Source organism: Papilio machaon, chromosome 25 (genome assembly GCF_912999745.1).
Source record: "Papilio machaon chromosome 25, ilPapMach1.1, whole genome shotgun sequence".
Lineage (NCBI taxonomy): Eukaryota > Metazoa > Arthropoda > Insecta > Lepidoptera > Papilionidae > Papilio > Papilio machaon.
In genome coordinates this window covers 5,809,094-5,834,477 of record NC_060010.1, presented here as the reverse complement: position 1 = coordinate 5,834,477, position 25,384 = coordinate 5,809,094, and the positions used below count along the sequence as shown (strand labels likewise).

Below are 25,384 nucleotides of genomic sequence, written 5' to 3'. Positions count from 1 at the left end.
CTCTCTTTAATCGATTTTGTCGGTTTCAATTGATGGAGGCAAGGGTTGGGGGTTGGGGGTGAGTTTCAGGAGGTATCTCCGCTTCCTAATTCATTTACGGATGTTGATAGAGAGGCTGTATACAAGGGTGTATCACCTATAGCACTGACCGGGGTAGGAGAGGGGGGGATTTAAATTTACCCTACGTCAAAGGGTGGACTTTTGAGTTACGAATATAACTAGTTTCAATTTAATGATAGAATGGTATTACGAAATGTTTTGTAATATTTATAGAGTGTGTCAATTTTATAGGGTTTGCTGTTGTTGTTGGCAAATGAGGCCTTGTTTAAAGTTTAGTTTTTTCCGCTTATTAAATGAACAAGATCAAAAACAACAATAATTTTACCTTTAGTTAAAAGTATTGAAGTTTTATAAAATAACTTTTTCACTCATATATGTCTTTGGTCACTAATAAAGTTTCTTAGGGTGTATTTAGGTATGGCAGAGTGTTTGTGTAATCTTAACAATGCGCTGTTTAAGTAATTATTATTAGAATCTGAGTGCAACAATTATGAGTTAAGTCGTATACAATCTATTACTCAAACTAAAGATTTGTTAAGTTAATCCGTGAATTTAGAAACAGTACAAAATCGAAATCTTATCAATATTATAAATGCGACAGTTTAGATGGGTGGATGGATGGATGTTTGTTTGAATCTATCTCCGTATCTCCGGAACGGCTGAACAGATATTGATGAAATTTGGCACAGATGTAGAACATAGTCTAAAAAACACATAGGCTACTTATTATGTTTTTTAAATTCCGCGAAGCTCCGTCTTCACGGGCGACAGTTAGTACGTCATAAAATCAAACCAAAGTTTCATTTCAATTATTGAAAACGTCCAGACCTAAGGGCGGGTTTCCAATCCTTGCCACACTAGCGCCACACTGGTCACCCTATAGTAAGCTTGCGAACCTCACCCCGCGGAATAATTCAACAGAACATAAATATTTCTTTCACCCTATTTTTATGACGTGGTATAGTGTAGCTAGTATCTTTATATCCCTCTGATTTATGTTTTAGTTGTGACTTATTTATGAAGTTATACATATTTAGATGTGTTGGAGAAAAACTATGAGCTTACCGAAGTAGCGAAAACACGTAAAAAGCGTAGTTTGTTAGTTAAAAATTCACCAGATTACTTTAATAAAGTGTAATGTTTCCATTTTTATGTATCCAAAACTTATGACGATCTCCGATGCGTTTGTACATTTTTAACACACATCTTACAAATATTATAAATGCAAATGTTTAAATGAATGGATGGATGTTTGTTTGAAGGTATCTCCAGAACGGCTCAACGGATTTCGATGAAATTTGGCATAGTTGTAGATCATAGTCTGGAAGAACATATATGCTACAAATTACGTTTTTTTTTTAAATTCCGGACGGAGTCGCATTCGACAGCTAGTAGAAAATAATAATGTTTAGTTACATGATTCATTGGTCTGTGCTAGCGCGAGCCAGGCGCGCGTTGAACGCTACACATGTGCGGACTGGCTCGCTAACATGGAGATGGAATGTTTTAATAACTAGCATTGAATAAAATATTATTTTCATCGTTAATTCAATATTCAATTTTAAGATTTTACTTACAGATACTTATTTCAATGAAGCTTAAGAAAGCTTAATATAAGAATATTGAGTAAATTGCTCAAATATAAAGAAGAATTTAATGGTGACTGGTAATAAAATAAAATGTTAATAACCTAAAAACCCGACGTTCCAATGGATGAAGTAACGCCACCTATTGCCTGCATTTTAAAACAATCATTTTATATTTTTTAAATTACGTCTTATTAAAAAATCAAATTCTGCGGATTCAAAGAACCTGTTAATAATAAATGTTAATAGACACAAACAAACAATATAAATGTTAATAGAAACAAAACAAAATCCAAAAACTTTTCACGAGCTTCAGCAAACAGTAACATAAACCAAGAAAGTAATAAAAAAGTTAAAAAAATTCAATTACTATTATTTAATTATTAATTTATTTAATTATTTCTTTATGGAGATATTTTCTTGAGATGTGAAACAATTATGTGATAGTAAAATAACATCAGACAATTTTTTATTTTGAAACTTGAATTAAAAAAGATCATTTTCTACAATTGTGTATCTTCTGTCATGGTGCGTGTCCCCACTTATAATTAGTTTGCGCGGTGTCTGTGAGGGGCAGACCTGTGTAGTGTATAGTCTAGGAGATAGTAGACAATATTTGTATGCTTGATAAAATTTATACATTGTATTAATACTCAAAATATTATATTAAAATATATGTTAGCTTATTACTTAAATTGATTATTAATATATAAGAAAAAAACTTTTTTAAACTGTAAAAAGTTTAATCATTCGGACTTGAATTCATTTGTTAAGTGGCACTTACTATAACTAATTATGTTTGACTAATTTAAATGTAAATATTTGATTTACTAATAAAAAATCATTCAATGTCAAAAATTATGGTGTAAAAATTATTTCTTGTTTTACGTCTATTCACCCCATTTTATTAGTTATTATTAAAATCTAGCAGATAGACAAAAATGGCCGTATCTTGTAATCAACATAAATTTACTATCTAAGGATTAATTAGTTCAAAAATTATTTTAAATATCTCGTAAACTAAGTATTTTACTTTTTGAAAATTAGTTATAAAAAGTAGATTATTATAAAATTTGTTAAGCTCTTAGACTATAATGTAAGGGGTGTGCCAACCCTTCGTTTGCATTTTAAAACGAGGGCCACTTTCACTTCATTTTTTCACCCTTTTCTCTCAAAAATTATCTGTATTACAAAGCATTAAATGTCGAATTACTTTTTCATCATTCAGTAGTCAAAACAATACAATAAATCGACTTGCAATCCTCTTGTCCGTTTGTCTGAAAAAAATGTATATGGGTCATCTGTAAGTGCTTTTGTTGTAACACGGATTTTTTCATAGATAGTATTGTCTGTCTGTCTGTCTATTGTATGACAAGTCAGTTACAGTTTTGGATAATTTGACAATTTTTGATTTATTTTATTATTTTTATTGTTGTAAGTTACATTGTACTGTGTTGTCTTTTATTTTAATGTTAAAAAAAAAATCATTGAAAATTTTTTTATAAGAGAAGGGGTCAAACGAGCGTCGGGAACACCAAAGTGATCATCGACGCCTATGGACATCCGCAACACGAGAATAACTGCAGATGCGTTGCCGGCCTTTAAGAAAGATATGTACACTAATAATGAAATTAAAGTAGTGATGACGATTGTCACAAAAATATTCTTGCTGGTTCACTGAATATATAATTCCACTGCTAAACACATTGCAATCTTTGTCGTACTTTTTAAAAACAACGAGAAACATCATATTGTTTGTTAATCAACATTTTGGAAAGTATCATTTTAAGACACTTTTTAGCAATAAGGGCCTTACCATAAAAAACTTAGACAGTGTTACAAATACATTTTAGCTTAAACATACGTCAACCCCTTTTGTACCTTCACTCTAATAACGCCCGGTGGGGGATTTTTGACAAATCATGGTTATTGAAACATTATTATACGTAGGCTTGCGAAATGAAATCTTTATCAATAAATAATAATGAAGTACTTATACCAAAAGTATTGTGGTGATGACATATTTATGGTGAAACATATAACCACGTTGACGTCTAACTAGTGTCTAACAGTATTTTGTGGAGAAATAAAATACTGGACTAGGTTACGTTTGATTTTATTTATTGGGTAATTAATAATTGGATAAATATAACATCAATTCATAGACTTTTTTTCTTTTATGTATTTTTCTATGTTTAGTTGTACATTTTTATAAAATTAATTGCGATAGCAGCGCCTCTCTTACCGGCTCAGATAAACTTGCCGCACTTCACTTGTGTCATCATTCAGATTGTAAACTTTACTTAAAAGATGGCGCTGCAGATATATTTTGTCAAAAAGCTAATATTATCAATATTTTACTCAATAATATGTTTCAAAATTCAAATAAATCCATTAATATTATGATTTCTGATTATCTGTTTAAAAAGGAAATTTTTCAATTAATATTGTATTTTACAAGTTAAGGTCTTTTTTATTTCAAGTATTGATCAAGAGATGGCGCTTTATAATGTCCCCATTAAAAGCTCTTACGAAGTACATATTTTATAAAAATTATCAGTTGTGTATTGTGTGTTCTTGTATTTTTTATTGCGCGATTATTTCTATTATAAATAATGTATTATGAATAATAAATACATATTGTATAATGTTCTTTATCTTACTAATATTATAAATGCGAAAGCGTACATGGACGAATGTACGTATACGTACGTACGGACGTACATGGATGTTTATTAGAAGGTAACTCTAGAACTCCTCAGTGGATCTAAATTAAATTTGGAATAGACGTAGAACATAGCCTGGAAGAACACATAGGCTACTTATTATGTTTTTTTTAATTCCGCGCAGGCGGCAGCTAGTTACTTACAAAATAAAAAGAATAGAAAGTCGTTATTGATATACTATATGTGATAACCCCGTCAGCAACTTAAACACCGTAAAAGATGTACCAGTGGGTCAGGACTAAAATTAAATCAATTATATTTATAGTTCCGTAACTAAGTCATAACGTGAATGCACTTTTGGCAAGCGATACTTCCTCCTATCGAATAGTATGCACAAAACAACTACACGTAAACACCGTGACAAGACAAATTAAACCTTACACCATTGATCTTAGATCGAAAATCGATTGAATAATTATCTAGATGACATTTCGGCAAAATCACACACGAATTTGTAGACAAGAATAAACGCATGCGTTTAAATCGCGCAGATGATCTTTGAATTTAACTCAGTACAGTCATACTGTTGAATGCGTTATAAAGTGATATTTTTCGGTTACCATAAATAATGAATTCTAAAAAGCGTAAAAATCGTGCCAAAGTGATATCAAAAACAAAACCTCGTACAGAAGTTGAAACCAAAATTGATGATGTTACCGTAGATAAATTGTCAGAAAGTTCATTGAACCTTACAGATATTACGCAAGACAAAATTGACGTGACTGAAGCTATTGTTGAAGAAACTAAAGTTGAAAATGATGAAATTAATGATGAAACGACAGAGCCTACAAAAGAGATTACATCCACCACAGACACGCCGGTAAAACCAAAACGGAATAAAGGTAAAAAGAAGAAACCAACTATTATCGAAAATCAACAACAATACACAAAGAATGAGGAAATTGAAAAAAATTTAACTAATGAAGAAAATTGTAATTTACCCAATGTTTCTGATGCTACAATCATAGATGGCGTTGCTGTTAAACCGAGTGCTCGTAAAAAGAAAAACAAAGAAACGAAACATACAGAGAAATCGCATGATATTGAAATAGATAACAAATCTGATATAATCCCAACAATTCCGGCAAATGAAATACCAAGTCAAAAAAATCCAGATGAAGAGCCAGAAGTTGAAACTAAGCGAAGTAAAAAGAATAAAAAGAAAAAACGTAGACATGATTCTGAAAAATCTGATAAACCCGATGAAGTGGTATCTTGTACAGCCGCTTTTGAAGATTTAATCGAGAAAAAAACCGAAACTGAAAATATAGAAAATGTAGAAAAAAAAGATCAAGAAACTTACAAAGAAGAACCCATTGAATGTGTTGTAGATCCAGATGTAATGTTGTCAATAGAAAATCAAAACACAAACAATACTGAGACGCTACAAATAGATGGTAAGGTGACACACAAAAAGAAGAAGAAAGGAAAAAAGCAGCCTCCTGAGCTGAAAGATGATAATAAAAAAGAAAGCAATCAGCAAAGTTCTATTCAAATTTATAAACATATTCAAACCGATGTTTTAAATGTCGCTGATTCTCAACAGATTTCTGAAGACACACGAACTGATAATAAAGATGATAGTGTTGCAACTTCTATTCTTAAAAGTGATACTGAAGAAATAAAACCTAAGGCAAGAATCGCGAAACCTGTTCAGAAAAAAACAGTTCATAGTTCGGATTTGAAAAACGTTATAGAAACAAAAACTGCTGAAATGTTGGAACCTTCAATAACTGAGAGCAATTTATCGCATACAGATAAAGAAATAAATGATAGTTTAACACCAACTAATGAATCGAATATTTTGACACCAATCGAATCTGACATTGTCGGCCAATGTGAAAATGTTACAAATTTAGAAGAAAACACTTCAAATATTGAACTTCTTGATTGCGCAATAGAACAATCAGTGACAGAAAAGAAATTAAATGACAAATGTCAGAAATGTACAATAGAAAGTGACAAACTTGAAATAAAATTAGAATCTAATGTCGGGTTTAACATCAAAATACAAGATACTAATGAGAATAATAAACAGGACGAGGAACCAAAACTCGAAGAAATGCCTAGAAAAGGCAAATCAAAAGCAAAGCGTCAAGTCAAATGTTCGGAAACCGACGACTACGATACAGCTACGTCGGATGAATCTCATTACAATATTTCCAATAATGTTATTGGGCCGCAGTCGGTCAGCCAACAGCTGCTAGACGACAACATACAAGAAGTTACCTCCAGGCATTCAAAGTCTTCTAATATTCCGGTACCTAGCACCATAATGCAAGAAACACCGACACGTACATCAACTAAGACTCCTGATGTCTGCGAAACAAATACGACGCAGCAAGAAAAGACTGATTTGAAGTCCAAAATGATGGAAGTCAATAAAGATTTGGAACAAATAAGGATGTCATTGGAAAAATCTCTAGCAGAACTAAGTTCATTGAAAGAGACTGAAGAGAAAATGGCAAGAAATGAGTGTGATGTAGAAACATCTAAAAATAATAAACCAGAAAAATCGACAAAAGGAATTATTAATGCACCGATTCCTTCAAAAAATATCAAATCGGCACAATTAAAAACTGAAAATGATTCTTATATCGACAATTCCGATAGTACAACGCCACCTATTTCTCCACGAAGAAAAGATCAGAAGTGTAGAGCGAAAAAGAAACGACGAGAGCAAGAAACTGTACCGCAGACGATGAGTGTTACTTCCGAATCAAGAAACACTTCTACAAATGAAAGTAGACGTAAGGAGAAGGGAAACAGTTCAGACGAGAGAGGTCAGCAACAATCATCTTGCGACAAAGAACGTAACAAGACGATGTCATCAGATGTGCAGTTCGAGCCAATAGAAAATTTTGAGGATGCGCTAACATCCAGCGTGGATGACGTAGAGGTTAACAAAACATTTGAAGTAATCGCTAATGAATTGAATGAGGATATCCTAAATAATCCACAAAAAGAGTCTTTTATCACCAAACCTGAAATCAACATAACTCCACCTTTAGACGAGGAAGAAAATAAAGGGCAATCAAAAAACATAAATCCCGTTTCGCAGCCAAAAAACTTATTAGGCTGCCCCAACATTCCTGTACCATCGAATAAAACTGATTATAAAAAGGAAAAAAACAAAACGCCAAACGAACAACAAGCTAAAGTAAAAATAAAAGATTTGATTGACGCAGAACTGGACGATGAATCTGTAAAGAAATCAAAACAATCTCAAACTGATAGCAAAATAAAGTTCATAAAAGATAAAAATGAAATAGAATCTTTTTCTTATATAAAAAACGGGAATGAGGAATACGTTTATAAATATATATTTCGAAAGGTTTTTCTTTCGAGTGTTTGTCACATTTGCAGAAAAGATCTGAAGCAAACTCGAGTGCCTTGCAAGTTTTGTAATATACTCTTTTATTGTAGTCAAAAACATAAAGATGAAGATTGGCCGAGACACCAATCTTTATGCTTTGCTGTCTCCACTATAGTGCATTTAAAAGGTCAGTTCGCTTTCAAGAACACATCATCATCATCATAATATGAGATTATCTCATCACCTCCCTGTCATCACACTTTATGTAGGACAATACTTTTGTCTTCCATCTTACGGTTTGAGCGTCATTTCCTAAGACACCTTTCATGCAATCCATCCATTTCTTCCTAAGCCTTATCTTACTAGTCTACCAATCCACATTCTTATTTAAATTTTTTTTTTTTTTTTTTATTTCTCTATTGTAGTGTAAAGTAGTGCGGTTTTCAGATTTTCTCTAAAATGCTATAGAATCCATACATCTTAATTTAAATTTCTTTTTGTATTTTTCAGATCAGAAACACATTTACAGCGACACTCAAAATGTATCAGGTCAAAACTATCGCCTGATTAGGATGCATATGATTCTGTCTTGTGAGAAAGTGCTAAAGAGAAAGTTATTGCCATGGGAACAAGAAGCTCTCTTATATCCAAGGATGTGCATTGATGTTACGTGCAGAGAGTGGCGTCAGACAAAGTTAATGGATTGCGATGGATGCGGACAGGTGAGTTTAGATATACATACATTTATGTATATTTTTTAGCTGTTTCCCTCGACTTGGTCCACGTATAATTTAAAAGTCCAAAACAAACTTTTACCCTTATTTAGATTTAGACCTTTACAGTACAAATTTGAAAAGGCTTTATCACACATCACATAAGAATTCTAGTTCGTAGTTATCTCTCTCGAATATCGGATTTTATCTTTAAGGGAGACCATAAATAACGATTTCGTATTTTGCCACCTAATAAAATCATCTCGAATTCTCTCGTAAATCAGGTATCATACTGCATTGAGAATCCGGATCACTTACCACCAGTTCACCAGCGCTGGTGCAAGCCATATGCCTTATACCAAAAGCTGGTCCTTTACCAGCAGGAGCACGGTAGACTGGAGCCGCGGCTACCGGGAAAGGTGATGACGCATCACTACAATATACCGGATAAGATGAACGAAGTGCTGGCTGCGATGTATGAAGAAAAAATCGGTAAGAAGACTGATGGAGCAGAGATTCTTAAACGCTTTTTCTCATATAAAATTTTTAAATTTCTAAAGAATGATATGCTTTTATACATTATATGGGTAATAGAGAGCCAGACTGATATATTATACTATGTCAGTTGATTATTAAGTGTAAAATTGTATATATAATGTTAAAGTTTGTGGCACAAGTTATAAAACTCAGTCAACTGCTACAGGCAGAGTGGTACATATTTATATCATAAGAGAAACTACACTAAGGAACTCGCAGTGTGACTAATTAACAACTGAGTGCGGCTTTAAGATGCAATATTTTGTATAGATATGTCAGACGTGCAATACGCGGCGCTGACGCAGCTGGCCAGCACGCCACTCACCGTCGCTTTCTGCCACCAGCTACACCGACACGCCATTACCGGCAATGCCGTCAATACCGTCAACGGTCATAATAAGGTGCGATTGTTTATATTACGTGATTTTTCGACTCCGACAGCGTCAATACCGTCATATACTTCTGCAAGGTGTGCTCTATTTACGACGTATTCCACCATCGCTCAGAGCTCTGTTGCTGAATTTGTACCATATTTTCAGAGATCAACGTTCACAATACACGTGGTCGGGGCTGAGCTGCAGCTGGAAGCCGATAGCCTGGGCAAGTGGGAGGTGTTCCTGCTGCACCTAAAGCCAGGGCTTAAGGAGCTGCGCGTCGCTCTAGTGGGTCACGACCTCAATGCTGCTAATCTACCACTGGATTTATTGGGCAAAATTAGGTAAGGTCATTAAGTTAATATTTGTGACATTCGTTTAAGCAATAATTATTGTTTAATTATAAATATTAGTATTTGTTTTAACTAATATATAATGTTTTATTAGCTCTGTGAAGCGGTTGCGTGTTGTACGATATGTTGCAGGCTCTGTGAGAACTGCCGCGTGAACAAGAGACGAGTTACATTCAGTTTCCACGATAAGAAATCCTATCACGAATATTGGGCCAGTGATGATTTTACAATACCTGATATTGGTAAGATAATAGTATTAAATTCAAATTTCACTCAGCGAATAAGCGCGCGTTCTGACGTGTGACATTTATGTTATATAGCAGTCGCGCTAGTGGAAAAAGAACTTGCGACTGTATACAAAAAGCGGCTAACCGACTAGTGGAATTGGATCTTAATATCTAAAAATTTACATTATAATATATACTAATCACAGCTTTGAGAATAGGATGGTTGTGCTTTATACGAGGGGGCTTTAACTGGGGGTATTAACTTAACTGTACTTTTAAGAGAATATAACATTTTCAGTATGTGCTTTCAATCCGAACATACATCGTTCATCTTTGTACAACGGCGTAGAAGTCTGGTCATCTACGATAAATTGCATTTTCAAGCAAAAGATACCCTTCTTAATTACTTCTAGCACGATGAGAGAACTAAAGGATGACCTAGAAACGATCAAGAATAATACAGAAGTTGACTATAAAGTTATATCAGATGTTAAACTGAACCCTTTTGCGAGTGTACGTCCTGATAGAAATTTTATAACAGACGATGAGACACCGCTTTTATTTAAAAATTATTGTTTCTCCCTTTTATGTGGTGCGTAAATTAAATATTTATTTAAGATTTAGAAGTGCGTTAATTAGTTTTTAATTTTAAATCTATATGCTGTTTGTTTTTTCTCTTTTATTTAAAATTATATGGGGTGTGTTTTTTTCTGTTCTATTGATTTGTTTGTTGAATATTTATTAATACAGAAAAGGTAATTATTTATTGGAATTGTTCATTGTTGTCTTATTTTTATTCCGGTTTGTTAATACATTTTTTTCATGTTTTAACTTTGATGTTTTATTTTATTTTACCTTTCTAAACTGTATTACTTACCAATTAAACAAATTGTTATTTTTTCGTTATAAGTTTTCAATTTGTAACTTAATGTTAACGGCCGAGCCCAATATTATATCTCAAATAGCAATCAAAATACCTTATTCATCTCTTATCTTAGAGATAGATTCAGGATAGATCGAATCATCATCAGCTCACTATAGGTCCCCACCAAGGAGCTTAGGGGTGACTAGGTCATAGTCAACCATAGGTAAGTGAGGGTTGACTTCACACATATCATTGAATTTCTTCTCAGATATGTGCAGCATCAAGATGTAAGAACGTCGGATAAATGTACATATGTAAATCGAAAAACACATCTGTACATGGCGGGATTCGAACCCAGGACCTGCAGATTGCAAGTCAAGTGCTTAACCCCTGTGCCACCGACGTTCATTCCGACGACAATCATAAATAATTATATCAGACCTGTAAAGTTTTTGTGGACTGCAGAGTTGTGTGTGCTTGGGTTACGTCCAGACTTACGTGGTCTACCACATACTTCTGCACATACACACTGAAACATGGCTGATGTATTTTATTAGAGTTAAAAATAATAATACAAATTATTAGACATAGAATTTTAATTGTACTATTTTTACAATAATACTACATTTATATAACCTATATTTAACATATCACAGATAAAAAAAGGTTAGTATTAACTTGGTTCTTAAGAACGTTTACTAAGTAGATTATATAATCTATAATTATATAAAAACTTTGATATATAATAGAAATATATAAGTATATATTACATCCTTTTGGCGGCAAGCTTCGTTGCTTGGAGATACCTATGCAGAAAAAAATTATAAACATTTACACGTAATACAATGATAAAAAACATGGCAGAAAAACTAACGAAGCCATAGACAAAGTCAATTTAAAAAGCTAAAAAAAAAAAAGTAAATGAACTTGTTAAAATTATTACAATTATATTATTGCTGTTATTGAAAATATTTAGTAAATTCATGCAACTCTTAAGATAAAGATTAAAGAAAAGTAAAAGCAATTCATTACAGTTACATTAAACAATGAACGGTACGACCCAATAATCTATCTCTGATCCTTTTTTACTTTTCAATGGAATTAAAAGAACGCTTTATTAACTTGTTTAAGCATCTCAACTGTAATCTTAAATACCAATCTGTTGTGATCTTTTAATCGATTATTGGGTTCTGTAGTAAATTAATTGGAACAGAAATCTTAACAAAAAATACTGTTTCTTTAGTGAATAGAATGGTTTTAAAAATGTCGACAGATTTCTTTATTTTACTATAACGTTTATGATTATTTTCATTATGATTCATTAACTAATTTAATTTAAAAAAAAATATCAAACACAATTTGATTTTTTTTTCTTAATTCTTAACATAAATTAAAAAAAATATATTTCATGTGCGTATAAATAACAATGAAAAACACTTAACGTGCAAGCGAATTGTGAAATCTTAGTCACTTATAAAGGTGTTTTTATAGCATAAATTGGCAAATGAGCAAACGGTCTGATTCGCCAAAATAGCGAAGCAACCTCTGCCCATAGACATCCACAATAGTAGATGCGTTGCCTAACTTTAGTGGACGGAGAAGGGAACACACAGAAAGATATTGCTCTTTCCATGTCCCATTCTCCGTCAAATCCATTTCCCTTTCCTATCATTCTTTTATACGAAAAGGGTGGGAAGAGAAAGAAGAAGGCTACTTTAATAATTCGTACAAATATTTAAGTACAATTTCAAAAAGCATTGAAAATGCAATTGTTATAACTAAAATCTAAAAGCTATTTTGTGCTGTGACATTTGTATACATATTTTGCATCCCTTTCATTCTTTTAAACAAACTAGAGACAACAATATGTGTATACAATGTATACAAGAGTTACTGCATTGTTCTAGTGTTAAGGTACACGATGGAATGCTATAAAATGTATACAACCACCTTATCAGGTATAGTTGAAGGTAGACTGTAATCTGTATAATTGTATTCTAGTTCATTATTTGTATTTTTTGATATTTTATTTTCTGAATCTTCTAATATTTCAGTTATTTCATCGTATGTATCTAAAGGTTCCTTTGTTGATTTTTCTAATAAATTTTCGTATACTGTATTTGTTGAATATTTGATATATCCATCTGTTACTTCTAAGTTAAGACCTGAAGTTGGTAGTTCAGTTGTAAAGTCTGTACTTGTTTCTGTATATTCATCTAGTTTTTCAGTGATTTCAGTTTTATCAGATATTTCACTTTCAGTGTATATTTCTATATTTTCATTATCTTTTGTAGTTTCTATATATGTTGTTGTATCAAATATATTTTCTTCTGTATTTAGTTCTGTTGTTGAATATGTTTGGGATTCAGTTGTACTAAAAAGTACACTTGTTTCATAATTTTTTATACTTTCTTGTGTAGTTTCTAATTCAGTTAGAATTTCTTGTGTCGTTTGTTCTGTTTTTATATAATTTTCATTATTAAATGTTTCTTTTTTGGCAACTAAATTATTTAATTCATATAATATTGTATTTACTTCATTGTAATCGTTATCTTTATATGTTACTGATGGAGTATATTCTGTTGTGACGTCATCTAAAATTGTTACTAGATTTTCATCATTTAAATTGTTTTTATTAACATTAACTTCAGTATTATTTGGCATCGTAAAATAAGCTAAAAATGGTATTGATGTATAACTTGTCAAATTATCTTTTTTAATATCAGTATTGCTTTTTGGATTCATTAAATTCATAAATATTTCTATAAGGTCGTATTTGTGATCTTTGTTGTCTATTTCTTTGATGTCATCAACAGTGTTATCAGATATATTGTATTCAGATTTTTTATTTAATTCATCTTCAACTTCTTGGACTATATTTCCTTCATATGTACCTTGTGGTACAAATTTGAATGGATCTATTTGAATTTCGACATTATCAAGTTTGATATTTATTGTTTTATTTGAATTTGTCACCGAATCTTGACTAGTCACATTACTTGGAAATACATCTATAGATCCATTACTTAGATAATTAATCGTAGTTCCAATAATTTCATTTTCTGTTATAGTTTCAGAAGTGATAGTAGTAGTTTCGTCCTCTAATCTTATACCATATTTAACATATTTCGCGATGGCAGGTCCAAGTGTTTTATTTACGTATTCTTGCAGTTTATTACATTTGTTTACGGTGTTAACATCATTTGAACTTCCCCAGATGATGAAGCCTGATGCTTCTGATTTGTATAACGTTTTAAGAACAGTGTCTAAGTCCTGCTGTAAATTATAGAAATATGCCAATTAGTATGGTCACCAAATATAAAAGAAAGGATCAAAGGATTTATCTCGTTTCGATCGAACCTCAAACTTATGTTCAATCAAATTTTATCCCTGACTAGCTTTTACCCGCGACTCCGTCCACGCGGATTAAAAAAATGCACACAAGATAAAAAAGTTCCTATGTCCGTCTCCTAGTTCTAAGCCACTTCCCCATCAATTTTCAGGTAAATCAGTTCGACCGTTCTTGAGTTATAAATAGTGTAACTAACACGACTTTCTGACTATATATATAAGATAGATTTCACTCAGCAAAACATATATATCAGTTCCTTCGCTCACCTCAGTCATAAATCCGGCGTCCCTGTACCTGAACCAGAAGTATGGCAATATAGGGGCGCCCCCTCCCCCACCCCCTCCCCCACCCTTCACACGCGCAGCCTCACTCACCCTCCCCCGCACCAGCCACGTCAGCTGTTTGCTTGTTAAGTTCACAGAACTATATATTGAAGGGTATAATGCCGTGCTCTCTGACCATAGCCATTTTATCCTGAAAATACAAGTAAACTACTTGGACTAGATGGCACCACTATCGTTTTAGAACACGGTATTGACATACCATGTGACTTGAATTAAATACATAGAATTTGTAGTTTATCGCAGTGATTGTCAAACTTATTTTCTTTCACCGCCCCCTTTAAAAATCAATTTCATTTTATTTTTTATTTATTTCGTGTAACAATTGGGTAACACATATTGGAAAAAAGAAATAATAAAAATATTACATTAATTTTAGGAATACTATTACACCCGCATAAATACTAAGATGCTAATAATTAAGACAGTCTGTCGCCGGTCTTGTGGACGTGTGCACGCACCCAGTGTCGCACAATCGGGCAGTCAAACCTGTCTCCAAGGCCTCTTAGTATGGTGTTGGGGCTGTCCCGCACTCTGCGTAAAAGCGAAGCTATCCGTTTGCGCAGCACGGCGTTAAAGCCGTCAGTGTGCGCATGCGCAAACATCTCGGATGCGCTAAAGTGGCGGGGAAGCCCCAGCAGCATCCTAAGGCTATTGTTGTATTGTACTAACCCACAGATTACACGTGTACAAAGTTTGGCAATACGTCTTAAAGAGCATGATTTTAACATCAAATTAGATTTTAATTCTATTTTAGAGCCCCCTGATTTTTATTCAGCCCTAAAACTTAAAAACCACAATTTCATTACTTTAATTAATTTCAATGTCCCCCATTTTTTGGGCCCCTTATCGCCCCCTCCAAGGATTCAAACGCTCCCAAGGAGGCGTTATCGCCCTCTTTGGGAAACACAAGTTTATCGGATACATGTTTCTAAGGAGTTATATGAGCCTAAAAATAATTAATAGCATAGCTCAGTAAGGTAATTGGACAACTCACTGGTTATTCTCCCGTACGACGTTAGCGGGACAGGCCTCGCCGGGGTTGTTGGTGGCGACATTGAAGCAATAAGGGAAGCCGTAGTAGCCCCAACGAGCTCGCGGCCGCAACTGCTTGGCTACCGACACTGTGCTCTGCATGAACTGACGCGCTGCCTCCTCGAAACGATCTTTCGCCTGGAAGACCAAGAAAACAGTGATTAGATATTTAAGACGAAGAATAGAAGACTGACTGGTCTATGAATTTTATAATCTCTACTATCCTTAATTTCAATGTATTGTTGGATTCATCAGTCATGAGTATGGCACCGATTGATAGTGAACACAGCCTGTTTACAATTTGCCTAAGCAAATTGTAAAGAGTCGACAAATTGCATTCTGAACGAAACCAATGTTCACAAAGTATAACATGACTTCGTAAATGAATTCAATCAGTATGTAATTTGCGGTCTATACAATTTGCTTAGATAAAATACAAACGGGCGGCATTCAATCAATTGGGGATCAATTTTTTTTTTCAGGATCGATTTATGTCGTTTAATACCCAATAATATTTATAATGCGTATTCTCTAACATCTCTCCAGTATCTCTCTAGGAACTCCCTAGTATCTCTCTAGCATCTCTAGCATCTCTCTAGGATGTCTCTAGGAACTCCCTAGTATCTCTCTAGCATCTCTAGCATCTCTCTAGGATGTCTCTAGGAATTCCCTAGTATCTCTCTAGTATCTCTAATATCTCTTTAGTATTTTAGGATCTCTCTACGATCTTTGTAGACTTTACATTATTTATATCAATTAAAATCTCGTATCATGAAATGTCACGTGTTAAATCTCAAGTCAAGATATTAAAAGCTGTGTTATAACAATGCAAATCTCTATGATTTTTGTGTAAACTTTTTACAAATATAAAAAAAACTTGCCCACATTGTTATCTAAACAATAATTTACTGTGTGCGGATTCTGCTTGTTTCTGGAATATTCTCATGTCTGTTCTCATTATGTTTTGAAATAGATAACATGTTGTTATACAAGTTTAAGCAGAGGAAACTAACGATTTCGCACACTTGTAATAAGGGCTTCCCTTAGCGCTCAATTAGCGAGACCGGTAGCATAATAGTGTTGTAATAATCAACCTTGAGATGTATTAACAAAGCTAAAAACAGTTTGGTTAAAAGTCAATTAAACAATTAGCATCGGGCGCGTTTCCACTCAACAATTGACTTCATCAATAATCGTAATTACCGCGTTTAGTACCTGAACTATAATAGCTACGTATCGACATCTGTTGTCAGTTTACGTGTTGTGTTCTACACAGTGGTAGACGCCAGCAACAACGTAATCTTTTTTTATAAGAGAAGGGGGCAAACGAACAGCGGGAACACCAAGGTGTTCATCGACGCCCATTGACATCTGCAATACCAGAGGAATCGCAAATGCGTTGCCGGCCTTTGAGAAGGTGATACGCACGCTTCTTAAAGGACCCTAAGTCGTAGCGGTTTGGAAATACCGTCGAGGACAGACCTTTCCACATCGCGGCAGTACGCGGTAGAAAGCTACGCGAAAACCACACGGTTGTGGATTGCCAGCCATCGAGATGATGATGCACGATGATGATCTGTTGCACGAATGGGCTGCCTCAAGTGGAAATTATTCCGCGTAGTGTGATGAGTGTGCGTACCGGAGAACAAATTCTAATCCTCTTGCCCTTCACACACTTTTAATGCATAGGGAGGGTAAATGCTCTCTTTCTGTGCATCCCCTCTTCTGTTGATTAAAGGAAGGCAATTCAAGTAGCTTTTAATATAAAAAATACTATTATTAATAAGAGTCTTAGCCATTATTGATACGAGCGCATTTATTAACGCCGACTTAAAACTCGGCAAAGGCGACTCTCGAGCAACAAAGGCTTTAAAATCACTCTTTCTCAGTTATCCCAGCGCTAAAAACCCGCTTGTGTGAATGTGTAATATGTTATGAAGCTAGTTGTTATATATCAATGCATCTGACAGCACAGATCGCGTGCTTTTATTAAGACCACTTCCATCTCGTTGCACTAATTAGGGCTCTACTGATTGAGCAATCAGAGATGCAAGATTATAAAGAACAAGTACTACTTTTGTTCAACTTTAGGTTTCATTGAAAATCGGCGTTCCGTTTTCGTCCTCAGTACATGCCGAATGTACACCTTTTCTTAGGATTTCTTTCTCTCTTTGCTTTCTTTCTAATGCCGCCCTAAAGTCGATACCAAAAAAAAATCCAATACGTCATTCGGTCGGTTTTTTATTACATTTATTTTCATACGTATGGGCATTACGTGGCAGAGATTTTACATATTTTTCCTAACTCCTCTCTCATCCTTTCCTTCACAAAGAAGGGTAGGAGAAGAGTACTAGAATTGACCTCCAGCACACACTTATTACACAGTACTTCACAATTGTCGCATGTCTTCTGTGCGGTAGTGTTATTGCACCGGCGAGTGTGACATTCAACTAATGCTGCAGCGGACTCTATCATAGTTTATGTTTACCTCTTCCTGCAGCCATGTGTTAGGCCACCACCAGTGCAACTTCTTCTCTATTTGCACAGACACGTCCTTGTACGGCACCAGCACGCCAAAGTTTTGTCGGAAGACCGGCCGCCATGACTCGAAGTCTATTATGCCTATACCTGAAAAAATATTAAAAACTTTCGTAATTGCCGCGATCGAAGTCTTTAATTGGTCACTAAGGGGGGTGTATTTATCTTATTAAATTTGCTTTAAGAGTGACTCTTGGCTATTCTTAGTCAGTGAGTAGTAATTAAAATAGAATCCCGACTAACTGTATGTTTATCCCTATCAGTATATTTTGTCGGTGTTTCAACTGTTTTTGGTAACTTTTAGACTTAGTCCTTTCATAGTATTTTTTATATACTTTTAATTATAAGAAGGTAGTCAACAAGCCTAAGGCCACCTAAATTAACCCAAATAATGAAGTGAACGCTGCCCATAGACATCTGCAATTCCAGGCGCGTTCATCATCAATCTGCTCTTATCCCTATTGAGGGTCGGCACAGTATGTACTACTCCTCCATACATCTCTATTAGCCGTCTGAATTTACCCCTTTCTTACACATATCCTCTTTCACAAAATCCATCCAATTACAGATGCGTTGCCTACCTTTAATCAACGGAAGAGGGACACACAGAAATATTTCCCTGCCTATGCGTCCCCTTCTCTGCCATTTCCTTAGAAGAAAATGGTGAGAAGGAAAAGTGGATTAGAGTTAGCGCTATATACGATTGTGAACGGTAAAAAAATCTATTTTTACTCATCGTATTTTTTATTAGATAAAAATTAATACCGCGTTCCAGTTGACGACAAGAAATTGTCGTTGTATCATAAAATTAATTATAAATTAAACAAATATTAAATCAGTTGTTGTATACATAGTTTGTTGAGCAAATATAATATACATTATTTACTACTAAGTAAATTAATTAACAAGCAAAAGTAAATAAAAGTCACGGAACTTATCATTAGCAATATAGTAAAACCTTACTTAGATCTTGATAAATTTTAGCAGTCATTGACATTAGATTTCAGTATTGCTGCAAGTTTTTTGTAGGCCTAATTTTAGTCCTCTTTCCCTTCCCACCCTTTTCTTATAAGGAAAGGATGGAAAGGGGAGGTGGATTTGATGAAGGAGGAGATGCATAGCAAGGTTAAATACTCTTTTTTATGCGTCTCCTCTTTCGTCGATTGAAGGTAGGCAACGCATCTGCAATTGCGGATGTCTATAGGCAGCGGTCGCTTCGGAATTTCGGCGAATTCATGTGGCCGTTTGCTTGTAATATAAAAAAAAAACCTTTGTTGGACAGAGAAACAAACAAAAGGTCCTGTTCTATTTGTCATATCCCCTTTTCTTATCATTTCCTTTACCTTTAGTGACTAAATCGTGAGATGTAAAACTGAACATTTCAAATTAACACCATAGTTATACAGGACTTTAAATGTTTCCCATCTTTTCTGAAGTAGTAAATGAAAAAAAAAAAAAAGTAATCAAGTATGTTCGTATAAAAAAGTTATCGCATCTGTTAGATTACTTCTCTATATTTTAACTGAATAAATGTCTCTATTCCATTAGGTATTAGCAAATTTAACTATCACATGTAACTGTTAAATAAATATTTGAACGATAGCCATGTTATAGTTAGCATAAGGAATCAGTATGTCGTTATATAAACACGATGATGTTGCGAAGGACATGTTTACAGATCAACATCTTTCTAGCATATGCAGTGACGTCATCGATACGTCATCAATCTGCGTGTATTTCTAAACATATGGTTCATTATGTAATACTAGCTGTCAGCGACACCGTACGCGCGGGTTTAAAAATAACTTAAAAAGTAGCCTATGTGATACCATCAAACAAACATCCATTCATCCATCCATCTAAACATTCGCATTTATAATATTAATAAGATATAATCATACTAGATATCGCCTTCGACTCCGTCTTAGCCTATGTGTTATTCCAGACTATGTTCTACATCTATGCCAAATTTCATCGAGATCAGTTGAAACGTACTGTAGATACCTTCAAACAAACATCCATACATTCAAACATTCGCATTTATAATATTAGTAAAATTTTTGACTGCTAACAATACTGTGAGAAACTTTGGCAAAACAACCTAATTTTTTTCGGAAATGAACCCGCGATCGTGAAAAGTTTCCATAGAAGCGACCTTGTTGTTTGTCAGATCTAATTATTGGCCTCTGTCATGTACTCGCGTTATTGTTGTTTTATTGCATACTAATCATTATTAAATTACTCATTAATTGGAAGACATTAGTTACACAGTTATAGAAATTATATCGGATCTACTTTATAATAAAAATTTTGTTGGGATTGATAAATTTTAAGATCTTAGTTGTCGGAACGTAACGTGCAACAGCCGATGTTGCAAAGTACTTGAGAATTAAGAAGGCAAGTTATACCATGATTAAAATTTGCTAAAGTTGATCATCTAAATATGTCTATAAGCCTTTAGACGGGCATTTAAAATGAGTACTAATACATAGTCCTTTTCGGGAACAAGTCAAGCGCGTGGGTATTCATGACTGAGTGAACAGATTGTCGATTTGTTCTCATACAGTAGGTATAGACATTACGAATACACGTGTCCAACATAAAGTTGTGTAACTGTTTATTTAACATAACATATAAAGACGTCGATATGTTTGTGTGTCTTTGATACGTTACATAACTAACAACACAAATCAAGTCCTAAGCCACAGTGGTAGGCAGAGACCATGGACTTCCATATGGCGCGGTCCTGACACAGATCTCTTCCACATTAATACTCGCATGCACGTTAGTTTCATCCCAAAAGTTAAACACTAAATTAAATTACGCTAACTAAGTACTTAGTCTTTAGTCGTACTAGATAGGTTTCTAGAAATTGTCGGCGTTCGAATATTTGCCAATTTACAAGATTTTAGAATTAACTAAATCAAATATTCTTACTATTGTTATTTTAATTAAAGTATTTAACATAGTTTCGTCTATTCCTGATAATGATTGGTTTGCAACAAGAGGAAACGCGAACTAGATATAAGGGTCACTATGCTACTGTCGAAATCTTTATCAAATTTAATTTAGTACAGTTTTAATATATTTCATTATAGAACAGTATATAAATCATACTTCATACTAATATTATAAACTATCTTTTACCCGCGACTCCGTCCGCGCAGAATAAAAAAATGCACACAAGATAAAAAAGTTCCTATGTCCGTCTCCTAGTTCTAAGCTACCTCCCCATCAATTTTCAGCTAAATCAGTTCTACCGACCTTGAGTTATAAATAGTGTGACTAACACGACTTTCTTTTATATATAGGTATAGATAGATGCAAAAGTTTGGATGGATGAATCTTTGTTCAATTTGGCATTTAGAAAGTTGTCTAGAAGAACACATAGGCTAATTACTAATTTTTTAACGAACCATGATGAAGTCATGTCTCACCGGTTAAATATACCAATGGAATGATAGTAACCAAATATGTTCTGCTATTTACAGGTGTTACAACTTTCAATGGAATTGACATATACATCCGCAAAGTAAAGAAGTCGATAAAATAGTAGTACTACTATAGATAATAAAATAAAAACTTGAGAGGTGTCAAGGGACACCCGGATGGAACGAAGTTCCTTTCTATTAATTAGTGAAGGAACCAATGTTTATTCTATGAATAAAAAACTTGTCTTCACAAGAAGTACATTTTATTTCTATGAATTTTCGTTATATATTGTCACGTCGTTGCCATGGTGAAGTAGCGCTCATTCGTCGTTAACATACTTACTATAGCAAAAAGTGTCGTGACAACTTTTCGTAAGAATTTTTTCCGTCTAGCCCCCTTTCACAACGCGCGATAAGGAACTTCGTTCCAATAAGTAACATTCTATATACTATTTATCTTAACAAAAAACGTGTTTAAAGTGAGTAGATGTTTGCCTTACCATCAAATTTTTCATCCGGTATACTCTTCTCGACAGTAGATCTGAACGCATCAAGATGGCTTGTAATATTCCCTTCTTGGGGTACACCTCCATTCCTGAACTTGAACTTCCCGCTGGTCTCATTCTTCAGGAGTGCAGGAAAAAGACCAGGGTCATAGAGAATCGCTACCTTTTCCCCAAGGAAGCTATCGTTTGCATTTTGTATGATTCCATATTTCTCATAAAGATTATTAAATGGTATTTTCTTAGACTTGCATTGCATGGTTGGTACATTCCAGTATACGTTGAATGGTTTCTGTGACCTCACTGTGGTCACATCTGTTGGCATTTCTATCACGTAGTAGTTACTGAAAAAAAAATATACTAATGTTACAAATAAATTTGTTTGTTTGTTTTGTATAGGCTAGAAAACTAATAAACATATTTGAAAAATTATTGGGAAGGCTACACTATCCCCGAGTGATATAGCCTATACTATATATTTATTACTAAATTCAAACGAAGTCGAGGACAATTACTAGTTCTAAATAAATAGAGATTTAGTATATTAAAGGATGTGCGCATTAACGCAAACATGGTATTGAAAATGTGTCCTTTATTAGCTTCCATACTTTGACTAAATGCGGATGTAAAATATACGATACAAAAATAGATTACTGTGCTTATTAAGTATACTTCAAGTGTTTTTGATTCTATTTTTCTTTATGTATAGTTCAGTTTATTTAATATTATAACTAATACTAACGAAAGAGGATATTCATTAGAGGCGGTAGCGTAGAAAAAAATCGAACGCTAGCAAGCAGACTTGGGCCGAATTGGTCACTAAGATTTAATACTTTATCTAAGGAGACCTTGTTTTTTTGTTTTATATTTGACTCCCGAGTGCCGCAGTAAGAGCATTTCTGAATGATCACGTACAATGGCAATTTATGTTTTTAAATATTACTTCATTTTCAATTGCTATGCAGTATTGAATAACCTATAAATATTGAGCATAGATGTTTTGATTTAAAACCTATCCATATTAATCGAGGACTATTAAAGAACGATAAATCAAGAGTGACATGTGACGTAACACTTTTCGCGCCTCAAATAACGTCACCTTGACAGTGACATACGAGTAGCGGCGCGGTGCGGGTCAATGAACCGAAACCACTTGAATAGGGTTACCACTTTACTTTATTTTACCTATATATAATTGAGAATAAAGTACGACATAAAATATGATTAATGTATATAATAAATGTACAATTTTTTAAATATGTTCCATGTTTCTCCAGATCCATCATTTCAGTCGTCACTCTATTTTTAGTCATGTTATTTTCACGCAATCTTTGATTATTTAAAGATATTCAAGTACCAATATTGTGAAATTTCTAATTGTTACGAATGTTTCGGGAACATAATTTATCTTATTTAATTAGATTTTTAGTCGTAGAACAAGCAATGAGAAATGCTTGTCATTCAAGATTGTTTGCTTTGGTTGTTTAACTTTGTATAGTGATAATATTATTAAGACTAGGATTTTTTTAATTACGTTAGATAAATTTTAAACAGGACGTAAGATTTAATGATACTAAACGATATGATAACCTAGATTTATAACTTACACGAGTATGATGACGGACTTTTTTATTCAAGCTTGACGTTTAGACGATTTTCGAAATGTCGTATATGTCTAAAGTAATTAAGGAATATTAATTTTTCTTTCCATTTACATCTTATTAATGCTTAAAAACATGTGTAATTTCATTATATTGATTTTTAAATTTGTTAATAAATAAAATTCAAGGGAATTTTAAACCATTAGCATGGCAACATTAAACCTGTGTGTAAACAAAACATAACCTATATTTAAGATTACGATCGGAGACCGGTCAGCCGCGCTGAACAAAAACCTTTTATGTTCCTTGGCCGATTCTTTGCTCTTGTACAAAAAACCGGATTGAGTTTTTATAAGCTTTATTCATGAATTTATCAACACGTCTCAGGTAAATAAAAAGTATTTAAAATATACCAAAAAGGTTTTATACAAGTGAATTAAATTCTGGCGAAATTCTTTTACCTAAGAACTCAATATAAAAAACAAAATATGACTTACAATTAAGCAAGTTCTCTTTAACTTTTACACTTTACATAAAATTCCTTGAATCTTTATCATCCAGTATTATGAAGTAGATTGTAGTTCTACGAATGTCAATCAATCTTATCAAACACAGCATTGCACTGTTCAAATTGATCACGTTTTAATACAACACGAGTTTATGACCATTAAATCCTATTTACCAACATCCCATAATCTTATATATAAAATTCTCGTGTCACAGTTTTCGTTCCCGTACTCCTCCGAAACGGCTTGACCGATTCTCATGAAATTTTGTGAGAATATTCAGTAGGTCTGAGAATCGGCCAACATCTATTTTTCATACCGCTATTAAGTGTTTTTTAACTGCGCGCGGACGGAGTCGCGGGCGACAGCTATCTTATATATAAAATTCTCGCGTCGCGGTGTTTGTGGTTAAACTCCTCCGAAACGGCTTGACCGATTCTCATGAAATTTTGTGAGCATATTGAGTAGGTCTGAGAATCGGCCAACATCTATTTTTCATACCCCTATTAAGTTTTTTTTTACTGCGCGCGGACGGAGTCGCGGGCGACAGCTAATTTTATCATACAATTTTCGAAAATCACTGTAAAAGTAAAAGATGGCCATGAATGGAATCGACATTCTTCTATTTACATCTGTGTTGAATCAAAACAAGATATTATATGTTAGTATTCGCAGGTAGTTGGTACCTGGCAATTTACACACGCCCTTGTTTAAGTTCTATCGATTGGGTGCATATAGCTTTCTTAGATGTATGGATGTATGTTAAAGGGGAACGAAGGGAGATCGGGGAATACGACCATGGCCTGTGTTAATGGAATTACTAGATCTCTATCGACATTATTTGTGATAATCTTCTATATATATAAAAGAAAGTCGTGTTAGTTACACTATTTATAACTCAAGATCGGTCGAACTGATTTCGCTGAAAATTGATGGGGAGGTAGCTTAGAACTAGGAGACGGACATAGGACCTTTTTTATCTTGTGTGCATTTTTTTTATTCCGCGCGGACGGAGTCTATAAAAGCTAGTTTCTAATAAACTAACAAGAAGGGCTTTTAATAATCTTATATAACTCCTACATTATCCTTTTGTCAATTATATGATACTAGCTCTCAATGCTTCGTAAGCGCGGAGTTAAAAAAAAATACTTATTATGTAGCCTATGTGTTCTTTCAGACTATGTTTCATGTTTTAATATCCGCCGATCCAGAGATACCTTCAATCAAACATCCACTTAACTTTCGTATTTATAATATTAGTAAGATTAGTAAATTAAATGTGAGAAATTGATTGAATATAATATAAATTCAAGTGGAAGT

At 33.8% G+C, this 25,384-nt stretch overlaps 2 protein-coding genes across 2 annotated transcripts in view; one reads left to right on the top strand and one right to left on the bottom strand.

Annotated features, from left to right (window-relative positions):
* Positions 1 to 4,874: 4,874 nt before the first annotated feature.
* Positions 4,875 to 10,492, top strand: LOC106715042. Its single transcript, XM_014508278.2, has 7 exons — positions 4,875 to 7,875; positions 8,199 to 8,410; positions 8,686 to 8,893; positions 9,209 to 9,339; positions 9,478 to 9,656; positions 9,798 to 9,907; positions 10,191 to 10,492. The coding sequence occupies exons 1-7, from the start codon at positions 4,941 to 4,943 to the stop codon at positions 10,490 to 10,492; spliced, it is 4,077 nt and encodes a 1,358-aa protein (XP_014363764.2). The 5' UTR covers positions 4,875 to 4,940.
* Positions 10,493 to 11,192: 700 nt separating this feature from the next.
* The window catches only part of LOC106714963, a 30,929-nt gene continuing 16,737 nt past the window's right edge, over positions 11,193 to 25,384 (bottom strand). The window contains exons 2-8 of the mRNA XM_045684147.1: positions 21,955 to 22,301; positions 17,974 to 18,113; positions 15,448 to 15,623; positions 14,376 to 14,583; positions 12,708 to 14,033; positions 11,528 to 11,563; positions 11,193 to 11,273 (exon numbers count right to left, since the gene is read on the bottom strand). Of these exons, the coding sequence (XP_045540103.1) occupies positions 11,193 to 11,273; positions 11,528 to 11,563; positions 12,708 to 14,033; positions 14,376 to 14,583; positions 15,448 to 15,623; positions 17,974 to 18,113; positions 21,955 to 22,301 (2,314 nt within the window). The remainder of the gene's footprint in view (positions 11,274 to 11,527; positions 11,564 to 12,707; positions 14,034 to 14,375; positions 14,584 to 15,447; positions 15,624 to 17,973; positions 18,114 to 21,954; positions 22,302 to 25,384) is intronic.

What these genes read in the sequence shown, in the direction of transcription:
- LOC106715042 (XM_014508278.2), top strand. Translation starts at nt 4,941, where the DNA reads ATGAATTCTAAAAAGCGTAAAAATCGTGCCAAAGTGATATCAAAAACA. An exon ending in ATTGCGATGGATGCGGACAG is followed by an intron (nt 8,411 to 8,685) that starts GTGAGTTTAGAT and finishes CTCGTAAATCAG; the next exon opens with GTATCATACTGCATTGAGAA. An exon ending in GATTTATTGGGCAAAATTAG is followed by an intron (nt 9,657 to 9,797) that starts GTAAGGTCATTA and finishes GATATGTTGCAG; the next exon opens with GCTCTGTGAGAACTGCCGCG.